This window comes from Verticillium nonalfalfae (genome assembly GCF_003724135.2).
Source record: "Verticillium nonalfalfae strain VnAa140/NRRL 66861 chromosome Unknown scaffold_100, whole genome shotgun sequence".
NCBI classification, from domain to species: Eukaryota; Fungi; Ascomycota; class Sordariomycetes; order Glomerellales; family Plectosphaerellaceae; genus Verticillium; species Verticillium nonalfalfae.
Window position 1 is genome coordinate 33,152 of NW_021167325.1, and position 21,400 is coordinate 54,551.

Consider the following 21,400-nt stretch of genomic DNA (forward strand, 5'->3'; position numbering starts at 1 on the left):
AGGGGCCAAGACCCCCCCCCCCCCCCCCCGTCGAATGGGCTGACTTGCTGGTCATGATGTCTCTTAAGAATGACATGGGGCCCCGGATCGGATCCATCGCCCATCCCTTTGCACCAGAACTGATCCCGTTCGATTCGTGACGTCTACCATTCTGGATACACTCGTCACTTCGGACACCCATTCACCAGAAGCAAAGCCACCGAGCCACCATTCGAGTCCGCCCACCTTAGCCGCCTACTTAGCGTTCCTCTATCGAAAACCAAGAAGAAGAAAAAACCAGCGAAGCCAGACACGCCGCCGCCCCCAATGTCATCGGCCCGCCACCGCCGCCGCTCGCCGCCCGACGACTACGACTACGACGGCTACGAAAGCCCCCCGCGCCGCGCCGCGCCCCGCCCACGGGCACCGCCGTCCTACAACTCGGATGACTACGACTACGTCGCGCCAGACCACGACCCGACGGGGCGCGCCTCGCCGCCCGCATACCAGGACTCCCCGCCACCTCCACCACCCCAAGCATCATCCTCGTCCCGCCGCCGCGACGCCCACCGCCCGGCCCAGGCCCCGCCCCGCGCCCGTTCCCTTGACGGTCCCACCCGCCGCCCGACGCGCAGGCGCCGCGACAGCTACAGCGACTACTCGTCAGACGAGTCCTCGCCAGACGACCGCTACGCCTCATCATCATCGTCGAGGCGGCCTCCGCGCCGGTCCGAGACGCAGAGGCAGCCGCCCGGTCGGGGCCGCGGGTACTACCCGCCTCGGGCAGGCGAGAACCGGCGCGGCGGCGGGCGAGACGAGCCCAGCCGCGACAGGGATCGAGACCGAGACCACGGCGGCGGCGGCAGCAGCAGCAGCGGCCGGGCGCGGTCGTCGTCGACGTCGAGCAACAAGGACAAGATGATGGCGGCCATCGGGCCGGCGCTGGCGGCGGGGGCGGCCGAGGCCTGGCGGATGCGGAGCCAGAAGGGGCGGTGGGTGGAGAAGGCGCCGAGGGTGGCGACGGCGGCTGCGGGCGCGGCGGCCATCGCGGCTTTCAAGAATGGCGGGGATGACGGGGGACGGGATGATCGCCGGAGCCGGGATCGGTATGACGATCGGTATGATGACCGGTATGATGACCGCAGGGGGAGGAAGGAGGAAGAGGATTCGGGGTTCAGCAAGGGGGCCATGTTGAAGAGCATGGTGGGCGGCTTGATCATGAACCGATTCGCGCATGGCTCGAGGAAGTGATCTGGTGTGCCTCGAGCTTCACCCGTGAGGAGTTGTGCTACCGGTCAGAGAGGTGGAAGAATAATATTAAGAAGGGATCGGAAAGACTTGGATGAAAATACGATGAGACGATGCACATTCATGGGACACGGCATGCACATAGACTACTATTTTTGACATTATTTGTTTCAGTGAAAGTCAAATGGCGGGTATGGAATTGTTGGGCTACTGACGTGAATGCCGACGACAAAGTAACATATCAGATGAACAAGAGCGTGTCACTGCAGATGCCGCTATCAGGAGGAAAAAAAGCCGATGGCCATGTATGCCAAGAAAGCATTCTGCTTGCTATTTCTGTTCACGCGTGATCTTCTTAGGCACAACGTCCAGCGCGGCGCATTGACTTGGCGTCAGTTCGGCATCACGACATTTTCGCCGTCAAGAGTCGTACAATTCATCGGCAACACCAACCAGCGCGCCGAATCGGAACCCCCACATTTCGGCAAAATTAAGCACTTTGCCGAGCATACACGCCCACCAACGACGCCCACGGCTTCGTCACCAGCGCACGACTCAGGGTCCAAGGCGGCCGGCCGGTCGCTAGCCTCGTTCGGGCAGCGGGATGCCAGGATAAAAACTGGAGATAGCATCGCTGAACACCATGGCGAAACCGATACCGGCTAGTCCGCGTGTGCGAAGCTGCACACATAAGAGCGCCTCGTCCATGAGAGCAAAACGAGACACACGACGAACTGGCTTGCACGAGCAGTTTGAGCAAGCAACACAGAGCAGCAAATCAGCACACAGCCAACACCAAGAGGCACATTGAAGCACAGTCAGTCGGTCAACGGAATGACGGGACCCCACCTTGTCGTTCTCGGCGCCGGCGTTATCGGCCTCACGACGGCCCTGACGCTGCGCGCCCGGCACCCGTCGGCGCGCATCACCATCCTCGCGGCCGACTTCCCGGGCGACTACAACATCGACTACTGCTCCCCCTGGGCCGGCGGCAACTGGTGCTCGGCGGCCACCGACGATGGGCTGCTCGAGTCGTTCGACCGCGTGACCTACGAGCGCTTCGCCGCCATTGTGCGCCAGAGCCCCGAGGCGGGCATCCAGTGGTCGCCGCTGCGCATGATCTTCGACCAAAAGATAGAGGACGCCGCCATCCTGAGCGAGGGCACGGGCAAGCTGTGGTATGACGAGCTCGTGGGCGGCGTGAAGGCGGTGGCGCAGGGGGCGCTGCCGGCGCGGGCGGCGTTTGGGCTCGACGTGCCGCGGACGTTTGTGATCAACACGCAGATCTACCTGCAGTGGTGCGTTCCTGTTTCCTCCCTTCGTACTCTGTCCCCGTTGTATTTTCTTTCTCCCTTTTCACGACGTCCAATCCCCGGTCTAATCTCACAGGCAAGGCTCCTCGAAAAGTGCCGCCAGGGCAACGTGACGCTCGACCGGCGCCGCATCACGCACATCCGCGAGGCGCGCATCGCCGCAGACGTCACGGCGGTCCTCAACTGCACAGGCCTCGGCTCGCACTCGCTCGGTGGCGTCGAGGACAAGGCCATGTACCCGACGCGCGGCCAGACGGTGCTCGTCGAGCAGCCGCTGCAGCCGCTGCGGCGCATGTACTTTCGGTCGCCGCGGCGCGTCGACAACGACACGACGTACGTATTCCAGCGGCCCATGGCGGGGGGCGTCGTGCTCGGCGGGTGTCGGCAGGACGGCAACTGGAGCGGCGAGGTCGACGAGGCGCTGGCGCAGGATATCATGCGACGGTGCTGCGCGCTGGCGCCGGAACTCGGGAGACCGGAGGATCTCAAGATCATTCGGCAGGGCGTCGGGCTGCGGCCTGGGCGCAAGGGGGGGCCGAGGGTCGAGGTCGAGGTTGAGGGCGAGGACGAGGACGAGGTCAAGCGCGAGGGTGCGTCTGGCGGAGGCGGGGCCTCGGCCGCTCTTGTTGTACTGCACAATTACGGGCACTCTGGCGCGGGCTATCAGGCCTCCTGGGGCTCGGCGGAGCACGGCGTCCGATTACTGGAGGAGAAGCTCGGTCTCGGCGTGGGGAGGGTGACGAGGCTGTGATGGAGAGTAGGGAAGAGGGCAGATGTACGGAGTTGGGTCCGGCTGAGTTGAGTCCGCCTGGGTCGCGTTTGGGAACGTGGAAAGAGCATTGGAGACGGAGGAGCACAGGGCGTCCGTGTCAGGAGCGAATCGACCTGCCTCCTTCCGACCTGCCTCCTTCCGACCTGCCTCCTTCCTACCTGCCTCCCTCCTACCTGCCTACCTCTCTCCTACTTGCCTACCTCTAGGTAGACGTAAGGTACCTACCTAGGTACCGTACATAAAACGCCAGTGCCGGGGCAGATGACGGCCGAAGACGGTCGCCATGACGGAGGCATGCCGGAAGCATGACCATTGGAGAGGGGATCAAAAAAATCTTTGCCATGTCACGGTGAAATCACATTCGCCAATGTGCCCCAAAGCTGTGTGCTGCATGCTCAAGGCAGGGGACCCGACGACGTGCCGGGAGAGCCGGAGTCGTCTCCGACGTGCTGATCTCTGTGGGCTAGTGTGCTTCGATGCCAAAGAATCAGGATGTGACATGATGGAGGACCAGAATGGGATGAAGACCAGCGTGGAGATCTGCCGTCGGGGGGAGCCTGATGGAAACGGCGCGACAGGATGGAGGGGGGGCGGCGGGGTACAGGGGCGAGACCTCAACGTTGAGACGAAAGGTACGCAGGCTGGTCCTTGACATTGTGAATTGCTGGCCGCCCGCTCCTCTCAAAAATCCAGAAAAATCAAGCAGGATTCTCGAAGCCATCTTCCATCCTTGTCTCGGCTCACGAGGTGTATGCAATGAATCTGATGTCCATGGACCGGGTGGGCAAATAACCAGACATGGAGCCGCCATCCAGCTCCAGGGCCCCCTCTCCGAACCTTCTCCGTACCTCTTTTGACAGCAGTTCGCGGGGTGGCGGGGACCCGAGCGCCGGTAAACGGTGCGTGCAATGGAACGGTACTTGCTTCGTGCGGGTTCCTAGCGTGTCTACCTCCCATGGTGCTTCAGGGGGTAAGGTACCTGCCTTGGGACCACCAAGTGATAGAGGGCCCTAAATATGGAGTCGCTTCCCACCACGACCCGCTCTTGCCCCATGCATCCTGACGTTGTGCCCCGGTGGCTGTTGCCTGTGCGTCCTCCCTGGCCCCTCCGCCCCCCCCTCGCTTTCCCCACCAACGAGACGAGCTCAACATGGCACGCCAAAAAAGCTAATCATCATGAACAACGACGACCATGCTCCATGATTGTCACGCCAGCCCTTGTCACCCACTCTGCCCATTTCGACTGGCCGATTCCTTCAAACTAAATGAACGACCCAGAACGTCATATCTCTGTCTGTGCGCACCATCCCTAGCCTCCGCCTGGATGCCGACACGCATGTCCCGAGAGGCCCACGTCACCTTGTCGTCACAAAATGGACCCTGTCGAGGCATGCGCTCCGCCGTCGCTCGAGGGTCGGGATTCCACTCGAACTCACTGCCATGATGCTTACACGGATCAGGAGGACAAGGCGAGTGTGGGTGGATAGTGATGCTTGTTCCTGATAAAAGAGGCGACGTGGAGGTCGGCCGTAGGAACCTGTCACGCTTAATTTGTCCCCCTTTTTCCGGCAGTCGACCTTGGAACATGGGTAATTTGACCCGACCCATATACTGCCCCTCTATCTATCTGTATCACCTGCCAACGAAACAAGCAACACGACCAGCGACGCCCTCCGCCTGCCTATCAACCCCAAAACCAACATCCTCCTCACCATGACAGCCACCCCGACGTCCTCACCGCCGTCCCCCTTGTCGCAAAAGCCGCGCGCCTGCACGCGTGAAGCCTGTGACACATGCCGGGACAAGAAGGCAAAGGTATGTCCTCAACTCTGTTTTTATGGCTCTCGCCCATCCTACCATTGGCACACAACTGATTCGCGGCCCCACAGTGCAGCGGTGGCAGGCCATGTACGCGATGCGCCCAGCGAAACATTGACTGCATCTATGAGAGTCGCCATTATCGCACCAAACGAAGCCTGCGCGATGAGATTGCAGTTCTGAGACAGAAGAACCTGGAAAAGGACAAGGCCATTGAGGAACTGCGCCGCCAGGACACCAACTCCAACCAAGATCAACCCCAGCTTGCCCTCCTGTCGCCGCAGAGCTCAGTCAACAGCACGCACGAACGTCACCACGCAGTCTCAACAGCCTCGCCCTCATCACGGCACCAGTCTCCCTCCTTCGACGCCTACCATCTGCCCGACGCCAATGGTGCCTTTGTCGAGCCGAACTCCGGGTCTGCGCAGTCTTACCCTGGATCTAGGCAGCTGGCCACCGATCTCTTGCAGGCCGATTCTACCGTGTCGCCACAGGCTGTGCCTCTGCTCAATGCCACCAACGTGTCTTCAGTCGGGTATGGCCCTGGCTTCTTCCTGCCCTGGTCTGGAATCCCCCAGGCTCAAGGCGTCGGTTCCATGGCCCCGTCCGAATCGACACGCTCTTTTTCTGCCGGCCTCGATGCGACATCGCTGGGCCAAGACGTCAACCCCATGTTCACATTGCACAACCCAGATGCCTACAACATGGCCAACAACACCATGGGCGTGCCGCAGGCTGGCGTCGACCAGCCATGGGACGTCTATCATCCCGACAAACCTGCGTATGCCGCCATCTCACCCGTCTCGGCGCCAGACAATGCAGTACTGACTGCGCCAACGCCTCCCTTGTCCCCCTCGACCTCTCTGGCTGGCCTCGACGACATGACTCCTCCCTCGCCGGCCGCCGAGCATCGACCTGCCTCCCGTGAGCGCCACCGTCTCGCCTCGGCCCGCAACTGGCGCAAACAAAAATCGGCTGCCGCCGACCTGCAGGCAGCGGGCCAGCGCGTCGAGGCTGAGCACTCGGCCCTGCAGTCGCAGTATTCCGAGGTAGCCGAGCAGGTGCGCTTCGTCAAGCATGCTCTCCTCGGCCACGCCGCATGTCATGATCCTGCCATCAGCAGGTGGTTAGAGAATGAGGCGCAAAGCGTTGGTGGCCGACAGGCGAGACCTGAAGAACAGGTCGGCCACGGCACGGGGAAGCGTAACCACGCTGACACTGTTGAGCAAGCTGGTTCGGCGAAGAGCCAGAAGCATGTGTGCGTAACATGCTCGTCTTGGACCCATGCTGGGCGAGGTTGGGATTGGCGTGAATATGGTTATTCATCTTGACGAGGTGCAAGAAATATCAGAGTTCTTCGATTCGGTCAACAGAGTGGGCGTCTTCTATGGGGCGGCGACCCCCACGGTTCTGAATAGCGATCGGCCGGCGAGCCATGATTTCTTGAGCGTTTTTACTTTCAACCTGAAGTTGTCGATCAAAGACGGAAATTTAATGGCATTTTTTCTCTTGTCCGGAGACATGTCAAATGCGATTCATTTGTGGCTGATCCAGCCAGGGACTGGTGCAGCATTTCTCTCCTCTCTTGGCTGCATCTTAGTGTCTCGAGTGGGATGCAGCTTTTATCCTACGCAATCCTATCTTCCTCGCGCATGCTTTGAGTGAAATGTGTCCGAGACTGACGGGGCCTTGCGGTCATGTGGAAGACCAGGGACACAAGACGGCGAGATCGCGTGGCGCACAACTCTGACTGGTCCAAGAAGCGATGTCTGCGCAGGTATGAAAGGCAGTACTTGTAGAGTGCTATCTTCGACGTGTACTTGAGTGTCCAAATTTAGCAACGAAATTTCCGTGCCGATTGATGGAGGATTCTTTCCATTTACCTTAGCACAGGTCATAATAAAATATAGCTTCTTGATTGCCTGATCAGAGTTGGCAAAGGACTTTTCTTACAGCCTGATTTGATGTCCTCTCTGCTGACCATCGACACTCCCAGGGCGTTTGGAACTCCAGCATACAAAGCTAAAGCCGAAATACGTCAACGCGTGGACACGAGTACGGGTTGGCAAGGCAGGCCAGAGACTAGACGAGGGCAGAAGTTCAAGCTACGAGTCAGCGAACGAGCGGGCCTTCAACTACGATATCACACAGGCCTAAGCTGATCCTTGGCTGAACCTATTCCAGGGCAATGTCGCGCAACTTTTACGCGTCGCCACAGCGTCGGCACCTTCACGCCAGGCTGTAGGCCCGCATATTCATTCCTGACATGCCAGCTCCGATGCTCGCCGCACGTGGTCATGGAATCTCTCGTGGCGTGCACTTCAAAAATAACTACCCCGGAGGGAACGTCTTGGCATCTTGACCCATCGGATGACCTGCAGGTTTAAGGCTGTATGGCGACTCTCGGCCGGGACTATTTTCGGGAACGTCTTCGGAATAGGGGTGTACATGGAACGCGTGCCACAGAACCGTCAATAACGCTACTGTGGCGTGTTTGAAAACACTCATAATACAAAGGCAGACAGCTCACCACGGCTAGTGCGTCGAAAACCGTCATATCATTATACAGCCCAAAAGCACCCATCAGCAAGACGACGTGAAAGCTATGATATCAAAGTATTTCATCAGACTCGCCGCATGTGCCCTCTTGGCCTGCCCCGACTCGTCTCTTCCGTGCCTGTTGTCATGCCCAGAAGAGTCTCCGAGGAGACGTGGAGATCCTCCGCCGGGCTCAGCGTCCGAAGAGCCTGACACGCCGGAGCACCTGGGCATTGGTGAGTGTCGGCAGCAACTCACGGAGATTTTGTATAGTCCCTTGGTATTCTGGTCGGAGGGAGAAAGGTCATGGGGCTTTGACTTTTCGCAGATAGATCGTGATGAGTGATGAGGTAAGGCATGAGCACTAGGACACAGACAAACGAGAAAAGTCATTTCGACCGAGGTGTTTTTGCATTTATACATTATATAAGTACGGGACCATATGCGATGCAGCATTTCCATTCACAAGCCCAACCCCCTTACGACGAAGGCGTTCCTAGAGCGCCCAATGTGACGGTCGAGCATGGCGCGTCAAACTCGGACGGCTTGACGAGCCTCGGCACGGGCGAGTTGTTCTCGCCCAGGAGCAGCAGCGACTTGGTCTGGCGGTCAAACGTCGGCCAGCCAAGCCTGCTGAGGCCGCGCCAGGGATCATCGGCAAAGGCGAACCACCCGCTTTGCATGACGCGCGTCAGCTTCTCCTGGTCGGCGGTGGTCGCGAGGCCGCTCGTGTCGGCGGAGGCGCCGAAGATCATGTGCAGGTCGACGCCGTGGTAGGCGCCGCTCGTCGGGTAGAGGCGCGTGTTGTCCCAGTCGGCGAGGTAGCGGTACGCCCAGGCGGGGACGGCGCGGGCGGCGCGGGCGGCGGCCTGGTAGGAGACGGGGCAGGTGAAGGACTCGAGGAGGAAGGCCGTCACCTGGGCGTCTGTGGGGACAGTGCCGGCGCGGAAGGCCGGGATGCGGTAGTAGCCGTCCTCGTTGGCCGTGTTGCCGAGGAGCACCGGCAGACGGGCAAAGGCGCCGGCCGCCGTCAGCGACACGTAGTCCTCAAAGACAAGAGTGCCGTCGGGCGTCGGGTAAAAGGGCGGGATCGAGCGGAGCACACTGCTGCTGGCGGTCGGGCGCACGGCGGCGGCAGCGGGGCGGATGGCCTGCCAGTCGGCAGCGCGCATGCAGGCGAGAACATTGGCGGCCGAGCTGCAACCCACAGCGCTGACGACCGTCTCCCAGTTGCGCTGCGGAACGCCGGGCGCGTTGACGGGGAAGCTGAAGGCGTTGCCTGAAGGCGCGATGATGCCGTTGGCGATGGGGTCGCGGCGGTAGGCGTATGTCCAGTAGTCGACAGCCACGCCGCCTGAGGACTGGCCGGTAATGGTGATCTTGGTGGGATCGCCACCGAAGCGCTTGATGTTGTCACGGATCCATTCGACGGCTGCCCGCTGGTCGCGGAGGCCGAGGTTCTGCGGCTGGCCGGGGATGCCGGGGAAGCCAAAGATGTTCAGGCGGTAGTTGACCGTCACGACAATGACGTCCTCGGCCTCAGCAAAGTACTTGCCCGTGTAGAAGGGGCTGTTGGTGTTGCCAATGGCGAACCCTAGGATTTGTCAGACATGAGGGGCTACCAACAGGATGGAGGGAGAATAAGAAGGGTAGGTTACGTACGTCCACCGTAGAAGAAGACGACGACGGGCTTTGCTGCCCTCGTCGACCGTGCCGTGGGTTTCGCCCAGACATTGAGCGTCAGACAGTCCTCGCTCTGCGGCGTGCCCGCACCAGAGGCGAAAAAGGAGACGATGCGACGAGCCTGCGGCGTGAAGCCGGGAAAGTCTGGCGTCGGCGACGCGGACAACGGGCAGTCGAAGCCAAAGTTGGCAGCCTCATACGCCTTGCGAGCGCTGATTTTCTGGGGCGGCGCAAACCTCAGGTCCCCCACGGGAGGCTTCGCATAGGGCACGCCCAGGTACTCAACGACACACGAAGCATTGGGGGCGAGGTGGCCAGTAACAGGTCCGTTTGTCGTTGCTACTGTCAGGTAGCCGTGAGGGTTACAAGCAGTGCCGGCGACCGAGCTGACCCAGAAGGCCAGCGCCACGCTGAGGGCCTGTGCCGGGGAAAATGAAACCATAATAGACAAGATGTGGGCTGTGAACTGGGTACTTTGGCCGTCTCACTCAACCTGGCCTTGTCTAGGCGGTGGAGGGGTGTTGACAGAGGGAAGACGCGCAACGGGTATCCTGCTCTGGCAAGTCAACTCCGTGTGCGTCGTGCGCTTCGGCCATGTATTTAATATCTGGCTTGATTGGTGGGGCGCCGTTTTTGCAAATCACAACAACCTTGTTCTTCGCATGCGAAGTGTTGGTGATTCTTACTGGACGTACTCTGCTGTTGGAGGGGAATGGCGTGGTTGTGTCGCCCCCCGGCCGGTGGAAATTGCATCGAAAGAGGCAAAACGTCCTTGATGACGGGGCTTAGGACTGGGCCCGTGGCATCATGTAAGCGTATATCCTTGAAAGCCACATTGAAGATCACTGCTTACAGGTAGAGATCACTGCTTACAGACAGGTAGCACAGTAGACATTCTGCTCTGCAAGCTGGCACATGGCGTTGACTCTAGGCCTTGCCGAGACAGACTCTTTTCAATACGCTAACCCGGCAGAGACACGACGCCTTCTTGTTCAGGTATAAGTTGGAAGCCAGTATCGTAAGACCAAGGCCCATGCTGTATGTGGCGAAGCATGCCAAGCACCACCTTTTCTGCCATTGAGCACCCTAGAAGCATTTTTCGGGCCTGTCAATGCTGGATGGGACACGGATCAAGTTCCACACAACAAGCTTCCGCCCCCAACCCAAGCATCGATCAATGCTAACCCCCCACCTGTGTCGTCCCCTCGTTTGGTATGCATCCTTCACTTTCTCATCATCGAGCCGAGGGACCTGACGGAATTAAAAAAGGCCAAAAGCGAGATTGTGCCTGCAGAATCAGAGAGCACCGCCCGATCCAGGGACAGGGGCTCGAGGCAACGCGCGAGTCGCGGCAGGATATCCCCCCACGGCCCCATGGGCTTGATAGGCTTCGCTTCCGTCAATTCGGTAGATCTTCACCCAAAACTTCCATGCAAGGCCCCAAGGTTCAAGCCACTTCTTCAACCGGTGCTCTCTACCCCGGCCTCTTGGTACGAGTGGAGGAGGGTCGGGTAGCAATGGCACGACGAAGTAGGACGTGTCGCCCGTACGAGCTCAATGCCAAGAAGGTAGAGCAAGACTCGTCAAAAACGAACGCCATGTGCCTTTGCTGCCTAAAAGTTTATTAAGTTCAGTCACCAGTGAGTCCCGAGGAGTCGGCACTGGAGGACCCTGCAGAACGTGGACCGATTTCGATAGTCATCACGTCGAGTCAGGGGCGGTTCGTCCCATTGTCTAAGATCACCAGCTCAATCCTACACACGTGTTGGTGTGGTAGCCCTGTAGCACAGCAATTGCAGATCTGCTCCCGAGAGAGATGCGGATGTTCACCTCAGGTCGAAACATGTGCCACCGCCACAGGAGTCGACCAGACATCAGCTGGTGTGGTATCCTTCTGACACCTCTAGCCTGCCGCTGTCGGCAAGTCGAAGCCCGCGCCCCGGATGACCCGGGCGCATCAGAAAGCCGCCACAGCGGGATTTGAGGATGTTTCTGCCGCTCGGGAGATACCCCAAACGGTCTTTAGCTTCGCTCTCTAGCGTGACATTCAGACAGACCTCCGAAGCCCCTGCAATGATTCTACCATCTGGAAGGGCCAAGAAAGCAAGGGCTGCGACAGCGTCGGGGGAAATGCAGGAATTGCTGCTGCAGGGCAAAAGTGTACATAGGGGCGTTGCTGATGAGGGGGGGACATGAGGCTGTTCTTGCTGACCAAAATCATAAGATATATACCATGGTTCCACACCAACTGCCGTTGAGTTCATCCGACTCAGACCGTCGTTCCTTTTACCGCCTGTTAATTGTTGGTGCGCGTCTGCGACGTGAAAGCCGTCTCGCTAATCTCTAAGTCTTCGTCTTGCTCCTACGTTACCTCAAACATTTTGCTTGGTCTGAGCTTACCTTCGCCATGGGGCCCTACGGTATGGGATTCCCCGACGACGGCCTCCCTAACCAGGGCTGGAAGCTGTACATCACATCACTGGTCATGGTCATATCGGCTGGCCTGTTCGTGATCGCCCGATGCACAACGCGCTACTACTTTTTCAAACTGGGATGGGACGATCTTGCAGTTGTCGTGTCCTTGGTCAGTACAGCCACCAACATGACTATCGTGTTCCCGCCGAAGAGCCTCTATTGACTTTTGACCACGTAGGCCTCGTCCATCGTTGTCTCCGTCGCCATGCAGCTTGCCATTGAAAACGGCTACGGCATGCATAAGCTCGACCTGCCCAAACCCCAGCTGCGCTACGCCCTGAAACTCTTCTTCATCGCCCAGACGCCCTACAAGGTGACCGTCTGCCTCAACAAGGTTGCCGCGATCCTGCTCTATCTGCGTATCTTCGTCACGCAGAGCTTTCGGATCGCAGCCTTTGTCGTCATGGGCATCGTTGTCGCCTGGAGCATCGGCGGCGTTGGCGCCACCATCTGGCAATGCGTCCCCATAGCGGGCGCCTGGAACAAGGCCATCGGGGCGAAGTGCATCGACTCGAACAAGTTCTGGATCGCATACGCCGTCATGAATATCCTGACCGACGTCATGGTGCTCGCTCTGCCCATCCCATCCATCCTGGCTCTGCAGCTTGGCAAGCGCGACAAGCTGTTGTTGTGCGGCATCTTCATGCTGGGAGGCTTGTAAGTCATTGCTGCTCCTTCAAACCAGACGAGTTTCTCTATGGGTCCCCAAGCCTTGCTGACAGTGTCTTAGTGTTACCGTCACCTCGATCCTCCGGACAACTTCCGTGCAGAATTCGCTGAAGAACAAAGAGGACATTACATGGAACTTTATCGAGCGCGGCATGTGGACCCTCGTCGAGGCGAATCTCGGCATCATCAGCGCCTGTCTGCCTGTCCTCAAGCAGCCGTTGGCCAAGCTCTTCCCCCGCGTATTCGGTTCGACCCGCAAGAACACATACTACATGGCCGACGCGCCAAGCGGCCAGAAGGGTTACAACCTCTCCAATGTCAGCCGCCAGGATCAAAATCCCGGATTCTGGCGCGCCGGTGTGCGAAATCAGCAGCAAGTGTCCATTAGCGCGGGCAAGGAAACTTTGGATGGAAGGACGAGTGACGAGCAGTGCATTGTGCATGGGTCGCTGGGCGGCAGTGATAGTGATCTGGATGTCAAGGTCAAGTGCCAGGAGGGAGGCGTACTGAAGAGGGTGGAAATGGTGAGGACTTCGTATCACGAGGACCCTCGCATGGCATGACGGTCATTGAAATATTACAGCATTGGATGAAGAGCTGTCGTGAGACTGAATGATTTCGAAAGCTTATACCTCGAACAGGTGATGATACCCACTGCAGTTGATACGCTGAAAATGTGATCAATTGTGCTTGGCCCATCAAGTCCCGCTGGACAAGTGCCGGCTGCATTCCAGGGGGGTGGTTTCCTTGCTTGGCTCACGTCAGAAAGAGCCCTACAGGAATGTGCCATGTCGGATCAACCTCCGTTGTTCAGGAGAGGGTCATCTGATAATGAATTCTCGGTCAATAGGTCACTTGGTGCGTTCTCGAGTCGTCAGGAAGAGTCTAGGCTGCCGGGTTTTCGGCCTCTCTTCTGGAGGCTTAAAGCCCTTTTATAAGGAGGTAGTGTGTTTGTGGTGAAGGAGTCCGTGGCCTTACATGCTATACCTTGCGGCCGAATTGCCAGCTCAACTTTGTTGCTGTCTACATTTGTTGAGCACTTCAACATGGGACTTTTCCACGTTCCGTTAATGGTAGCGCTCGCTTTTGAGGTTGCGTCAGCATCGAATATCACCTGTGAATCTCTGGTCGCCCCCCATGTCGAAAATGCCACGGTGGTCGAATTCAACACACGCACCATTCGGAGCAACATTTCAGAGGTCTGCGAGGTCAACGTCTTCCTAACACACCTTGGCGCCGACGATCGAGTCAGGATCCAGCACTACCTACCGCTGAAGGGCTGGACAGGCCGTTATCAAGGCAACGGAGGCAGCGGTCTGATAGCAGGGCAATTCGACAACGAGATTGCCATGGCTGCGGCGAGGGGTTCCGTGAGCGGTGCGACTGATGCCGGCCTTCCTGCCAATGCATCCGACGGATCTCTCTGGGCGGATAATGAGCAACTCATCCGGAACTTTGCCTTCTTATCCGTTCACGAGATGACGCTCGTTGGAAAAGCTTTGGCCGAACAATTCTACAGCACGCCTGTGAGGCGCGCGTATTGGAGCGGTTGTTCTACCGGCGGCAGGCAGGGCTACATGGAAGCACAGCGATATCCGAATGACTACGACGGCATTCTTGCTAGTGCACCAGCGATCAACTATGCGAGTCTCCGCATTGCGCAGCTATACCCGTTCTTCGTCCAAGCAGCTGCTGGGGAGTTTGCGCCGCCTTGCGTGTGGGAAAGTTTCGGGAATGCTTCGATCAAAGCTTGCGATAGACTTGACGGTGCTGACGATGGAGTCCTTAGCGACCCAAGCGAGTGCCTGTATATTTTTGATCCGGAGAGCCTTGTCGGAGAGCAAATTGACTGTACAGGCAACTCCAGTCCCACCAAGATAACCGAGAAACACGTCGCCATGTGGCGCAACATAACGACTGGACCAGTCTTCCCAAATGGCACCAGGGCATTTCATGGCATCGCACCGGGCACCAGCTTTAGGACGTTGGCACAGACTTCACCAGCGTCCATCAGCAGTACCTGGGTGCGCGACTTCATTATGCGTAACAGCTCCTTCGACCTAAGGACTATTGCACCGAGCGATGCACACGCGCTGCTGGCTCTGTCGAATGACCTGTTTCAAGACATCATTGGAACGGACGACCCAGACCTGAGTGGCTTTCGCGACGCTGGAGGCAAGTTGTTGTCATGGCACGGATGGAGCGATGAGTCCATCTTTGCCAATGGGACCATCGACTACAGACTACGGGTTGAGGACAGAATGGGTGGCGCAGGAGCCGTAGACGACTTCTTTCGGCTGTTCATGGCTCCAGGTGTAGAGCACTGTGATGGAGGAAGCGGCGCGGTCCCTAGCGAAGAAATGGCCCAGTTGATCGATTGGGTCGAACACGGCAAGGCACCGGAGATGTTGATTGCCAAGGGGAGCAATGGTCAAGGTCGGAATCTGTGCCTCTTTCCGAAGAACATAAAGTTCACTGGGAACGGAGACATCGATGATGCCGAGAATTGGAGTTGTGAATGAAGCTGAGAGCCCAGAAGACCCCAGGATCGTTTGACAGACAAAGCGTAAATTTAGATGCCGATATCATTTGATGACCGTACTGCGGGAGTAGCCGGACAAGACGGGGTCCAGTTCCCGGTTCCGAAGGATTGACCAAGCGGGCCGTGCGGGGACTGCTAATGAATGCCCGAAGTGGAAATCCGGTCGTCCGCGATCATAGCTGCTTAGTGCCTATACAAGCTATCTAAACCTGCAGAAGCCCTTTGTCGAAGTTCAAGCCGAGGAGCAGTATAACGCAGGACACGGTCTGTTTAACTTTCTAACACTAGCCAGCGCCGAGATGGACATGAGCTGCTGTTGAATGATATGTACCAATTTAGCTCATACTTTACTGCAGCCGGAGGTCACGATCGCTAGGATTATCTGGGGCACTAGTCGGCTTTGCCGTGACAGCTAGAACCTACGCCGAGACTCCAAGTTTGTCGGACAGGCGGCAATTCGGACGTAGCAGACCAAAAGAGCTCTGATATTTGATCCTTCTGCTCTAAATGCGGACATGGTGATATCATTTGATGGCTGCAAAGTGTTTGAAAGTGAAGCTCGAGTTTAGTAAGTCCTATGTTTAGTCCCTGTGCCCACAGTCCTCGCTAACCACGGGTCTTGATACGTCTCGCATTGAAAGGTGCGGAATCTACCAAGAGGCGAAGGATAGTTAGGAAGCTTGGCCAACGTTCAATGAGAAATAGAGTGGCATAGGGCTTCATGGAAGCTTGGCTCCCCATAGAAGCATGCCCACGGGCTGACCCTGTCCAACGGGTAGAGGTAAATGACGTGCGAAGTTGACAACGCGAACGGCAATTTTCCCAGGCCCAAGACAAAAGAAAATACAGTCTTACGCATAAGGCAGAAGGCATCAAAATGTGGGTCAAAAGCATGAGAAGGAAGCTGGGCAGACGTCTCTCGTGCTTGGCTTGACTGTTTTGGCTGCAGATCTCGGTCCATCCGTGAGAGCCAAGAGTTCCTGCACCAAATCTAGGCAGACCACACGTGATAACAGGTAACGACAGTTCAAATTCGTTGTTGACTGTGCAAATAGTGGCAGAAAGATTAACGGTCGGCCTTTAAAGGAGATCATGATCGTGTATAAATAGGGTTGCCAGCGCCGACCAGTTCTCCATCATCTTCATTCTACATCTCATCTCATCACACAATATTCCATCCCAGAGCCTGATTCATACATTAGAAGACGTCCAAACTCGATAGACAAGCAAACCTCAAACTTCAAGATACACTTCAAAATGGTTACCCTCACTCACGCCCTTGCAACCTTCGCCACGGTGGCCACTGCCTATGCTCTCCCCTCTAAGTAAGACGCCTCACCGGGTATTTATTTCGATATTCACTTACCAATACAAAACTTCAGGGCCATTACGTCGCGCCAAAGCCACCCAGTTGACTTCGTTGCCGCCTGTGAAGGCTACCGCCCGGCCCCCGATGAGTGGGGTGTCGTCGCAGCGGGCGGTGTCACCGTGGAATGGTCTGGTAGCAACCTTGGGAACGGCGCTTCCGACCGGATGGTCATCATGTTCGACTCCAACTGCAACATGATCGGAAGCGATGAGTGGGTTCCTCGCAGCCCCGGCTTCTCGAAGCTTTTCCACATCACGGCTGGCAAGTACGAAGGTGACGAGGTTGAGTTTAAGAACGGATGGATCGGCATTCACAACGTCGGAGAGACTTCCGTCTACTGGAACGGCGAGCGGATCGACTCTTGGTGTGATGACAACCGCACCGGTATGGATGGCCTCAATGCTGGCTACTGGAGGACCTGCAACTTCAGGACCCCTTGAAGGAGCATTCCACGATTGTCAAAGCACTTGAAGGAGAATTTGGGTTCGGGAAATTGGAAGACATGCAATAAGGGCTTCTGACTACAACGTCGGGTCGACAACAGAATCATTTGGACATATCAGGCCTGTACTTATAGCTACGCTCGTTCAACTTGGAAATTTGTATCTGACCATAGTTGTCACTGGAAAGTCCCATGAGATTACATTTCCAAGTTGTTTTCCTAGTGACGCAGGAATTTAGGAATGTTTTACTGTTTTGTTTGCTGGGAACGGTGGAATCATAACATCAACATAGTATGATGGAACTCAGTCCATGGCCTTGGACAGTGATCGGCGCTTCCGATTGTGCCAAGTTTGGTTAGATTTCTGCAGTCATCAAGGAAGCTTCGAGCGGATGGCAACGATTCAGGGCAGTACCTTAGAGACAGTAATTCACATGACCTGAACCACACCATCCGGCAACTGTGCCATTCACTGGCCGGCCGCCTCGCCACCAGGCAACCGCGTTCTGAAGCCTATAGGCCCCAGTAACAACCTCTTTCCCGACAAGGACCCCTACAGCGTGACGCATGGTGTAGTGGTCCTAGAGGTCAACCTAAATAAGTACCCGAGAATCGCATGCCTCTAGTTGCGAGGGCGCGCAGGCCAGAAAGCGCGTGGAGGGGTTGTTGGATCGAAGCCGGCACTCGGCAAAGGAGAAATCCTTGTGATTTCTTTTTTTTCCTTGCAAATACCACATCCTTGATCTAATTACTGGCCGAAATTCTTGACAGACTCCGATCTTGTAAGCTGGCTGCACTGAGTTGAGAAAGCTCAACTGTGCTTGGTAGATCTTGACGTATGAATGCACCTACGACCTTCTGACTACTTGATTCAACGCACTTGCAAACCGATTAACATTGGCACCGTTCAGGCCTGCAATGGAGATTCGAGACGTGTCCGCCATGTACACATGGAATTCGTCTGGCACAGGTCAGTCCAGTTTCAACGGCATGCAGGACATGTAGACCATGCTGAAATCTCACCTTCAAGAAGCTGCACTTGAGCTCGGCTGATGCCAGTGTATCCAAACATGCCACTCTGCTTGACCAAATGGGACCAGTCACCAGGCGTCTGGAGCCTCACCAGCTCATCGAAAAGCGCCTGCCGCATCGACCGTATCCTGCCAGACATGGTGACAAGGTCTTTGGCCCACTGTTCTCTGATCTCCGGCGTCTCGAGCACCGTCGCGGCGATCCTCGCGCCGTAGACTGGCGGATTGGACACCGTTGCGCGCTGGACATTCTCGAGAATCGACGCCACGGCACGCGCCACCTCCGAGTCACGCAACACGAACGAAACGAGACCGACACGCTCGCCGTAGAGACCCATGTTCTTCGCAAAGGAGAGGCAGACGGCAGCCTCGAGGCCCAGGTCCTCGACGAAGTACCGAATCGCCCACGCGTCCCTGTCGACGGAGCCAGAGTTGAAGCCGAGGTACGCGGCATCGAACACGGGGAAGACGCCGCGCTCGATGAGCACGTCGGCAATCGCCTTCCACTGCTCGGCTGACGGGTCGCAGCCCGTGGGGTTGTGGGCGCAGGCGTGCAGGATGACGGCCGAGGACGGCTCGGCGGCTTTCAGGGCGGCGATGTAGGCGTCAAAGTCGAAAGCGCCGTCCTTGTAGTAGGGTAGTTTTTTGACCTGGAAGCCCTGGGAGGCAAACAGCAGGTCGTGGTTGGACCAGGTCGGCTCGGTGATGTAGATGTTTTTGATGCCACTGCTGCGCTTGAGGGCGAGGCCTGCCAAGAGAAGGGCACCGGTGCCGGAAAGGGCCTGGCAGGAGGCGATCTGCGGGATCCGGTGAGTGGGAGGTCAAATGTGTTGGGTCGTGTATGGCTGCTCACGCGGTCTTCATTGAAGGCTTTTGTACCCGAGAAGACGAGCTTTGTCGCCTCGTCTCGGAGGGATTTCAGGCCGGCGATGGGCAGGTATTCATGACCGACATTGCCGATTTTCTCCTTTGCCAACTTGACTGATGGAAGAATCCATGGCTGGCCGTTCTCGTCACGGTATGTACCTTGGCCAAGATTGATCTTGTTGGCGTCTGTGTCAGCGAGATATCGCCTCGTTACGTCGAATATGGCGTCGGGGGGAATATATTCGGCGGCCTGGAAGGCCGATTGCCGCGCCGCAGTCATTTCGAGACGTGTTTAGAGGCTTCGCTTGCAAAGAGTGTAGGATGGTGGCACACAGGAGCAAGCAATTGTGACGCAGCGAGGCTCATGTGGATGAGACGCCCCTACATCGCGATCAGTCGGACATCAGTTTGTGACCCTTCGCCTCGGATGTGGAGGGGTCGTTCGGAACAAGACCCGAAGTTGGGAGGGGTCCTTCGGCAGCGATCCCGACACTATCATTGTCGGACCCGCGTCTGCCCCGCAGACCCCGTCTAAGGCTTTATGGTCACCGGCATTGCGCCAATCGCCGTGTATCTGATTGTGTAATGGTGCGGCCATGGCGAGAGTATCGGAGGAGCAGCTGGTCTGGCGGGGGCGGTGGACGAGCTGTCAGACTAGTAGGTTGCTTGCGTCGGATGAGACAGGTCACGTCGTTCATAAAGAGGCGTCTCCCATGATGCTCCAGTGACGACTAACAGCTCAACATTACAAGACTCACTCATTGCATCAGACAGCATCCTTTCAGTAACATACTCGTCGCATTCATCCCTTTCTATCTCGCTGACAGTCTCCCGCCCTCGTTCTTCCAACCAGAGAGCCACCATGGCGCAAACCTTTATCCCCCCGCCGTTCGGCATCTACACACCAGCCGTCACCTTCTTCGCAGAAGACGAATCGATCGACTTTGGCGCGACAAAACAGCACCTCTCCCGCCTCCTCGACGCGGGCGTGACAGGCCTCGTGATCCACGGCAGCAACGGCGAGGCAACGCACCTGCTGCCAGAGGAAAAAGTCGAGGTCATCAAGGCGGCGCGCCGGCTCATCAGGGAGAAGGGGTCCAAGGCGACCATCATGGCGGGCTGCAGCGCCAACAGCGTGCGCGAGACGGTGCAGGCGCTGCGTGCGGCCCATGCCGCGGGCGCTGACCACGCGCTCGTGCTGCCGCCCAACTACTGGGCCGCCGCCATGACCAAGCCGGTACTCAAGAGCTACTTTCTCGATGTCGCCGCGCAGTCGCCGCTGCCGATCGTGCTGTACAACTTCCCCGGCGTGCGGTCGGGCATCGACCTCGACTCGGATATCATTGGCGAGCTCGCGCGCGAAGCGCCGCAGATTGTCGGCGTCAAGCTGACGTGCGGCAACATTGGCAAGCTGCAGCGGCTGTCGGCCGAGTTTGATGCCGCGCGGTTTGCGCCGCTCGTCGGCAAGGGCGACTTCCTGCTGCCGGGGCTCGTCGTAGGTGGCCAGGGGGCCATTTCGGCGCTGGCGAACGTGGTGCCGAAGCTGCACATCGAGCTCGTGCGGTTGTATCAGGCCGGAGAACTGGCCAAGGCGCAGGAGATCCAGAAGCTGTTGTCCGTGGCGGACTGGGCGCTGCAGAAGGGAGGTATTTCAGGCGTCAAGGCGGCGGTCGGCAAGTGGTATGGCTATGGCAACCCCCGAGCAAGGGCACCGCTGCCGACCGTGTCCGATGCCGTGTTTGCAGTGGGTGTTGATGCCATCCAAAAGGTGGTTGACCTTGAGAATAAATTGTGAGGTTGCATAATTTGGTTAGTTGTACAGACGAGACGGATGTAGTGGGCAGTGATAATAGACCATCGCCTTCCAAGATGACGGAAGTGAGTGAGAAACAGCATTCGGGGTATCAAACAATGGATTCATGCTTCTATCATTCCTGCGCCCTCCGCGCTGATCCTACTTCTTGACTGACTTGCCCTCGTTCGACGACCAAAAGTCCTTGCTGACCTTGTCCTGCTCCGGTGCTGCAGCAGCTGCCTCTCGCGTAGCCTCAAACTCTTTGTTGTGCCGGTCGACTTCCTCTTGCTGCTCTTTCGTCAGGCCCTTGTCCTTGCCCTGAGGCAGCGCGCCGCTGTCAACCTTGGGGGGCCTGGGCGCGTTCTGGGAGCTTTCGAGGCCATCACCGCCGCCTGTGCGACCGCGAGCGTCGCCGTCTGCGAGACTGTCGTCAATGGCAGAGCCGCCAAGATGTTTCGTCGGAGGCTCATCGGCAAAGGTGGCTGCCCGTGTAACAGGCTGAAGAGAAGGGGCAAAGGCTGAGGGCCGCAAGATGCTCGCCACGGCGGGCTTCGTCAGGTGGATGGCCGTGGGCCGCAGGCGAAGGAGGGATCGATTCATGTTTCTCGGTGCTGGTGTTAACGAGTTATATTGGTGTGTGATGGTTTGGTCGTGTAGCTGAAGATGGAGGCTGGTCAATAGGTGGGTTGATCGAGGCAAACGCACTTTGTGATGCAGACTGGCAGCAGAAGGGATGATGTAGACTCCAGATTTGAATCAAGAGCTCATGACCAAGGCGCCAGAGGTAAAAAGGCAGCTACCCTGGTCCCTTATCGAACGGCAGGTGCTCACTGTCGTCACTGCCATCCCATCATGATGA

General features: G+C 57.6%; 9 protein-coding genes across 9 annotated transcripts; 6 read left to right on the forward strand and 3 right to left on the reverse strand.

Annotated features, from left to right (window-relative positions):
* Positions 1–306: 306 nt before the first annotated feature.
* Positions 307–3,291, forward strand: D7B24_000337 (uncharacterized protein; the record flags this gene model as incomplete). Its single annotated transcript, XM_028634595.1, has 3 exons — positions 307–1,226; positions 2,046–2,564; positions 2,622–3,291. The coding sequence occupies 3 exons, from the start codon at positions 307–309 to the stop codon at positions 3,289–3,291; spliced, it is 2,109 nt and encodes a 702-aa protein (XP_028492715.1).
* Positions 3,292–5,025: 1,734 nt separating this feature from the next.
* On the forward strand, positions 5,026–6,461 carry D7B24_000338 (uncharacterized protein; the record flags this gene model as incomplete). Its single annotated transcript, XM_028634596.1, has 2 exons — positions 5,026–5,127; positions 5,202–6,461. The coding sequence occupies 2 exons, from the start codon at positions 5,026–5,028 to the stop codon at positions 6,459–6,461; spliced, it is 1,362 nt and encodes a 453-aa protein (XP_028492716.1).
* A 1,686-nt stretch (positions 6,462–8,147) lies between these two features.
* D7B24_000339 (uncharacterized protein) lies at positions 8,148–9,793 on the reverse strand (the record flags this gene model as incomplete). Its single annotated transcript, XM_028634597.1, has 2 exons — positions 8,148–9,262; positions 9,331–9,793. The coding sequence occupies 2 exons, from the start codon at positions 9,791–9,793 to the stop codon at positions 8,148–8,150; spliced, it is 1,578 nt and encodes a 525-aa protein (XP_028492717.1).
* Positions 9,794–11,758: 1,965 nt separating this feature from the next.
* Positions 11,759–13,058, forward strand: D7B24_000340 (uncharacterized protein; the record flags this gene model as incomplete). Its single annotated transcript, XM_028634598.1, has 3 exons — positions 11,759–11,935; positions 12,005–12,483; positions 12,557–13,058. 3 exons carry the CDS (start codon positions 11,759–11,761, stop codon positions 13,056–13,058), a joined length of 1,158 nt encoding a protein of 385 aa, XP_028492718.1.
* Positions 13,059–13,565: 507 nt separating this feature from the next.
* On the forward strand, positions 13,566–15,017 carry D7B24_000341 (uncharacterized protein; the record flags this gene model as incomplete). Its single annotated transcript, XM_028634599.1, has 1 exon — positions 13,566–15,017. One exon carries the CDS (start codon positions 13,566–13,568, stop codon positions 15,015–15,017), a length of 1,452 nt encoding a protein of 483 aa, XP_028492719.1.
* A 1,277-nt stretch (positions 15,018–16,294) lies between these two features.
* On the forward strand, positions 16,295–16,846 carry D7B24_000342 (uncharacterized protein; the record flags this gene model as incomplete). Its single annotated transcript, XM_028634600.1, has 2 exons — positions 16,295–16,362; positions 16,420–16,846. The coding sequence occupies 2 exons, from the start codon at positions 16,295–16,297 to the stop codon at positions 16,844–16,846; spliced, it is 495 nt and encodes a 164-aa protein (XP_028492720.1).
* Positions 16,847–17,204: 358 nt separating this feature from the next.
* D7B24_000343 (uncharacterized protein) lies at positions 17,205–19,026 on the reverse strand (the record flags this gene model as incomplete). The annotated part of the gene is made up of 5 exons (XM_028634601.1): positions 17,205–17,212; positions 17,288–17,429; positions 17,745–17,809; positions 17,872–18,676; positions 18,733–19,026. 5 exons carry the CDS (start codon positions 19,024–19,026, stop codon positions 17,205–17,207), a joined length of 1,314 nt encoding a protein of 437 aa, XP_028492721.1.
* Positions 19,027–19,608: 582 nt separating this feature from the next.
* HOGA1_1 (4-hydroxy-2-oxoglutarate aldolase, mitochondrial) lies at positions 19,609–20,541 on the forward strand (the record flags this gene model as incomplete). Its single annotated transcript, XM_028634602.1, has 1 exon — positions 19,609–20,541. The coding sequence occupies one exon, from the start codon at positions 19,609–19,611 to the stop codon at positions 20,539–20,541; it is 933 nt and encodes a 310-aa protein (XP_028492722.1).
* Positions 20,542–20,700: 159 nt separating this feature from the next.
* D7B24_000345 (uncharacterized protein) lies at positions 20,701–21,141 on the reverse strand (the record flags this gene model as incomplete). Its single annotated transcript, XM_028634603.1, has 1 exon — positions 20,701–21,141. One exon carries the CDS (start codon positions 21,139–21,141, stop codon positions 20,701–20,703), a length of 441 nt encoding a protein of 146 aa, XP_028492723.1.
* Between the last annotated feature and the right edge of the window lie 259 nt (positions 21,142–21,400).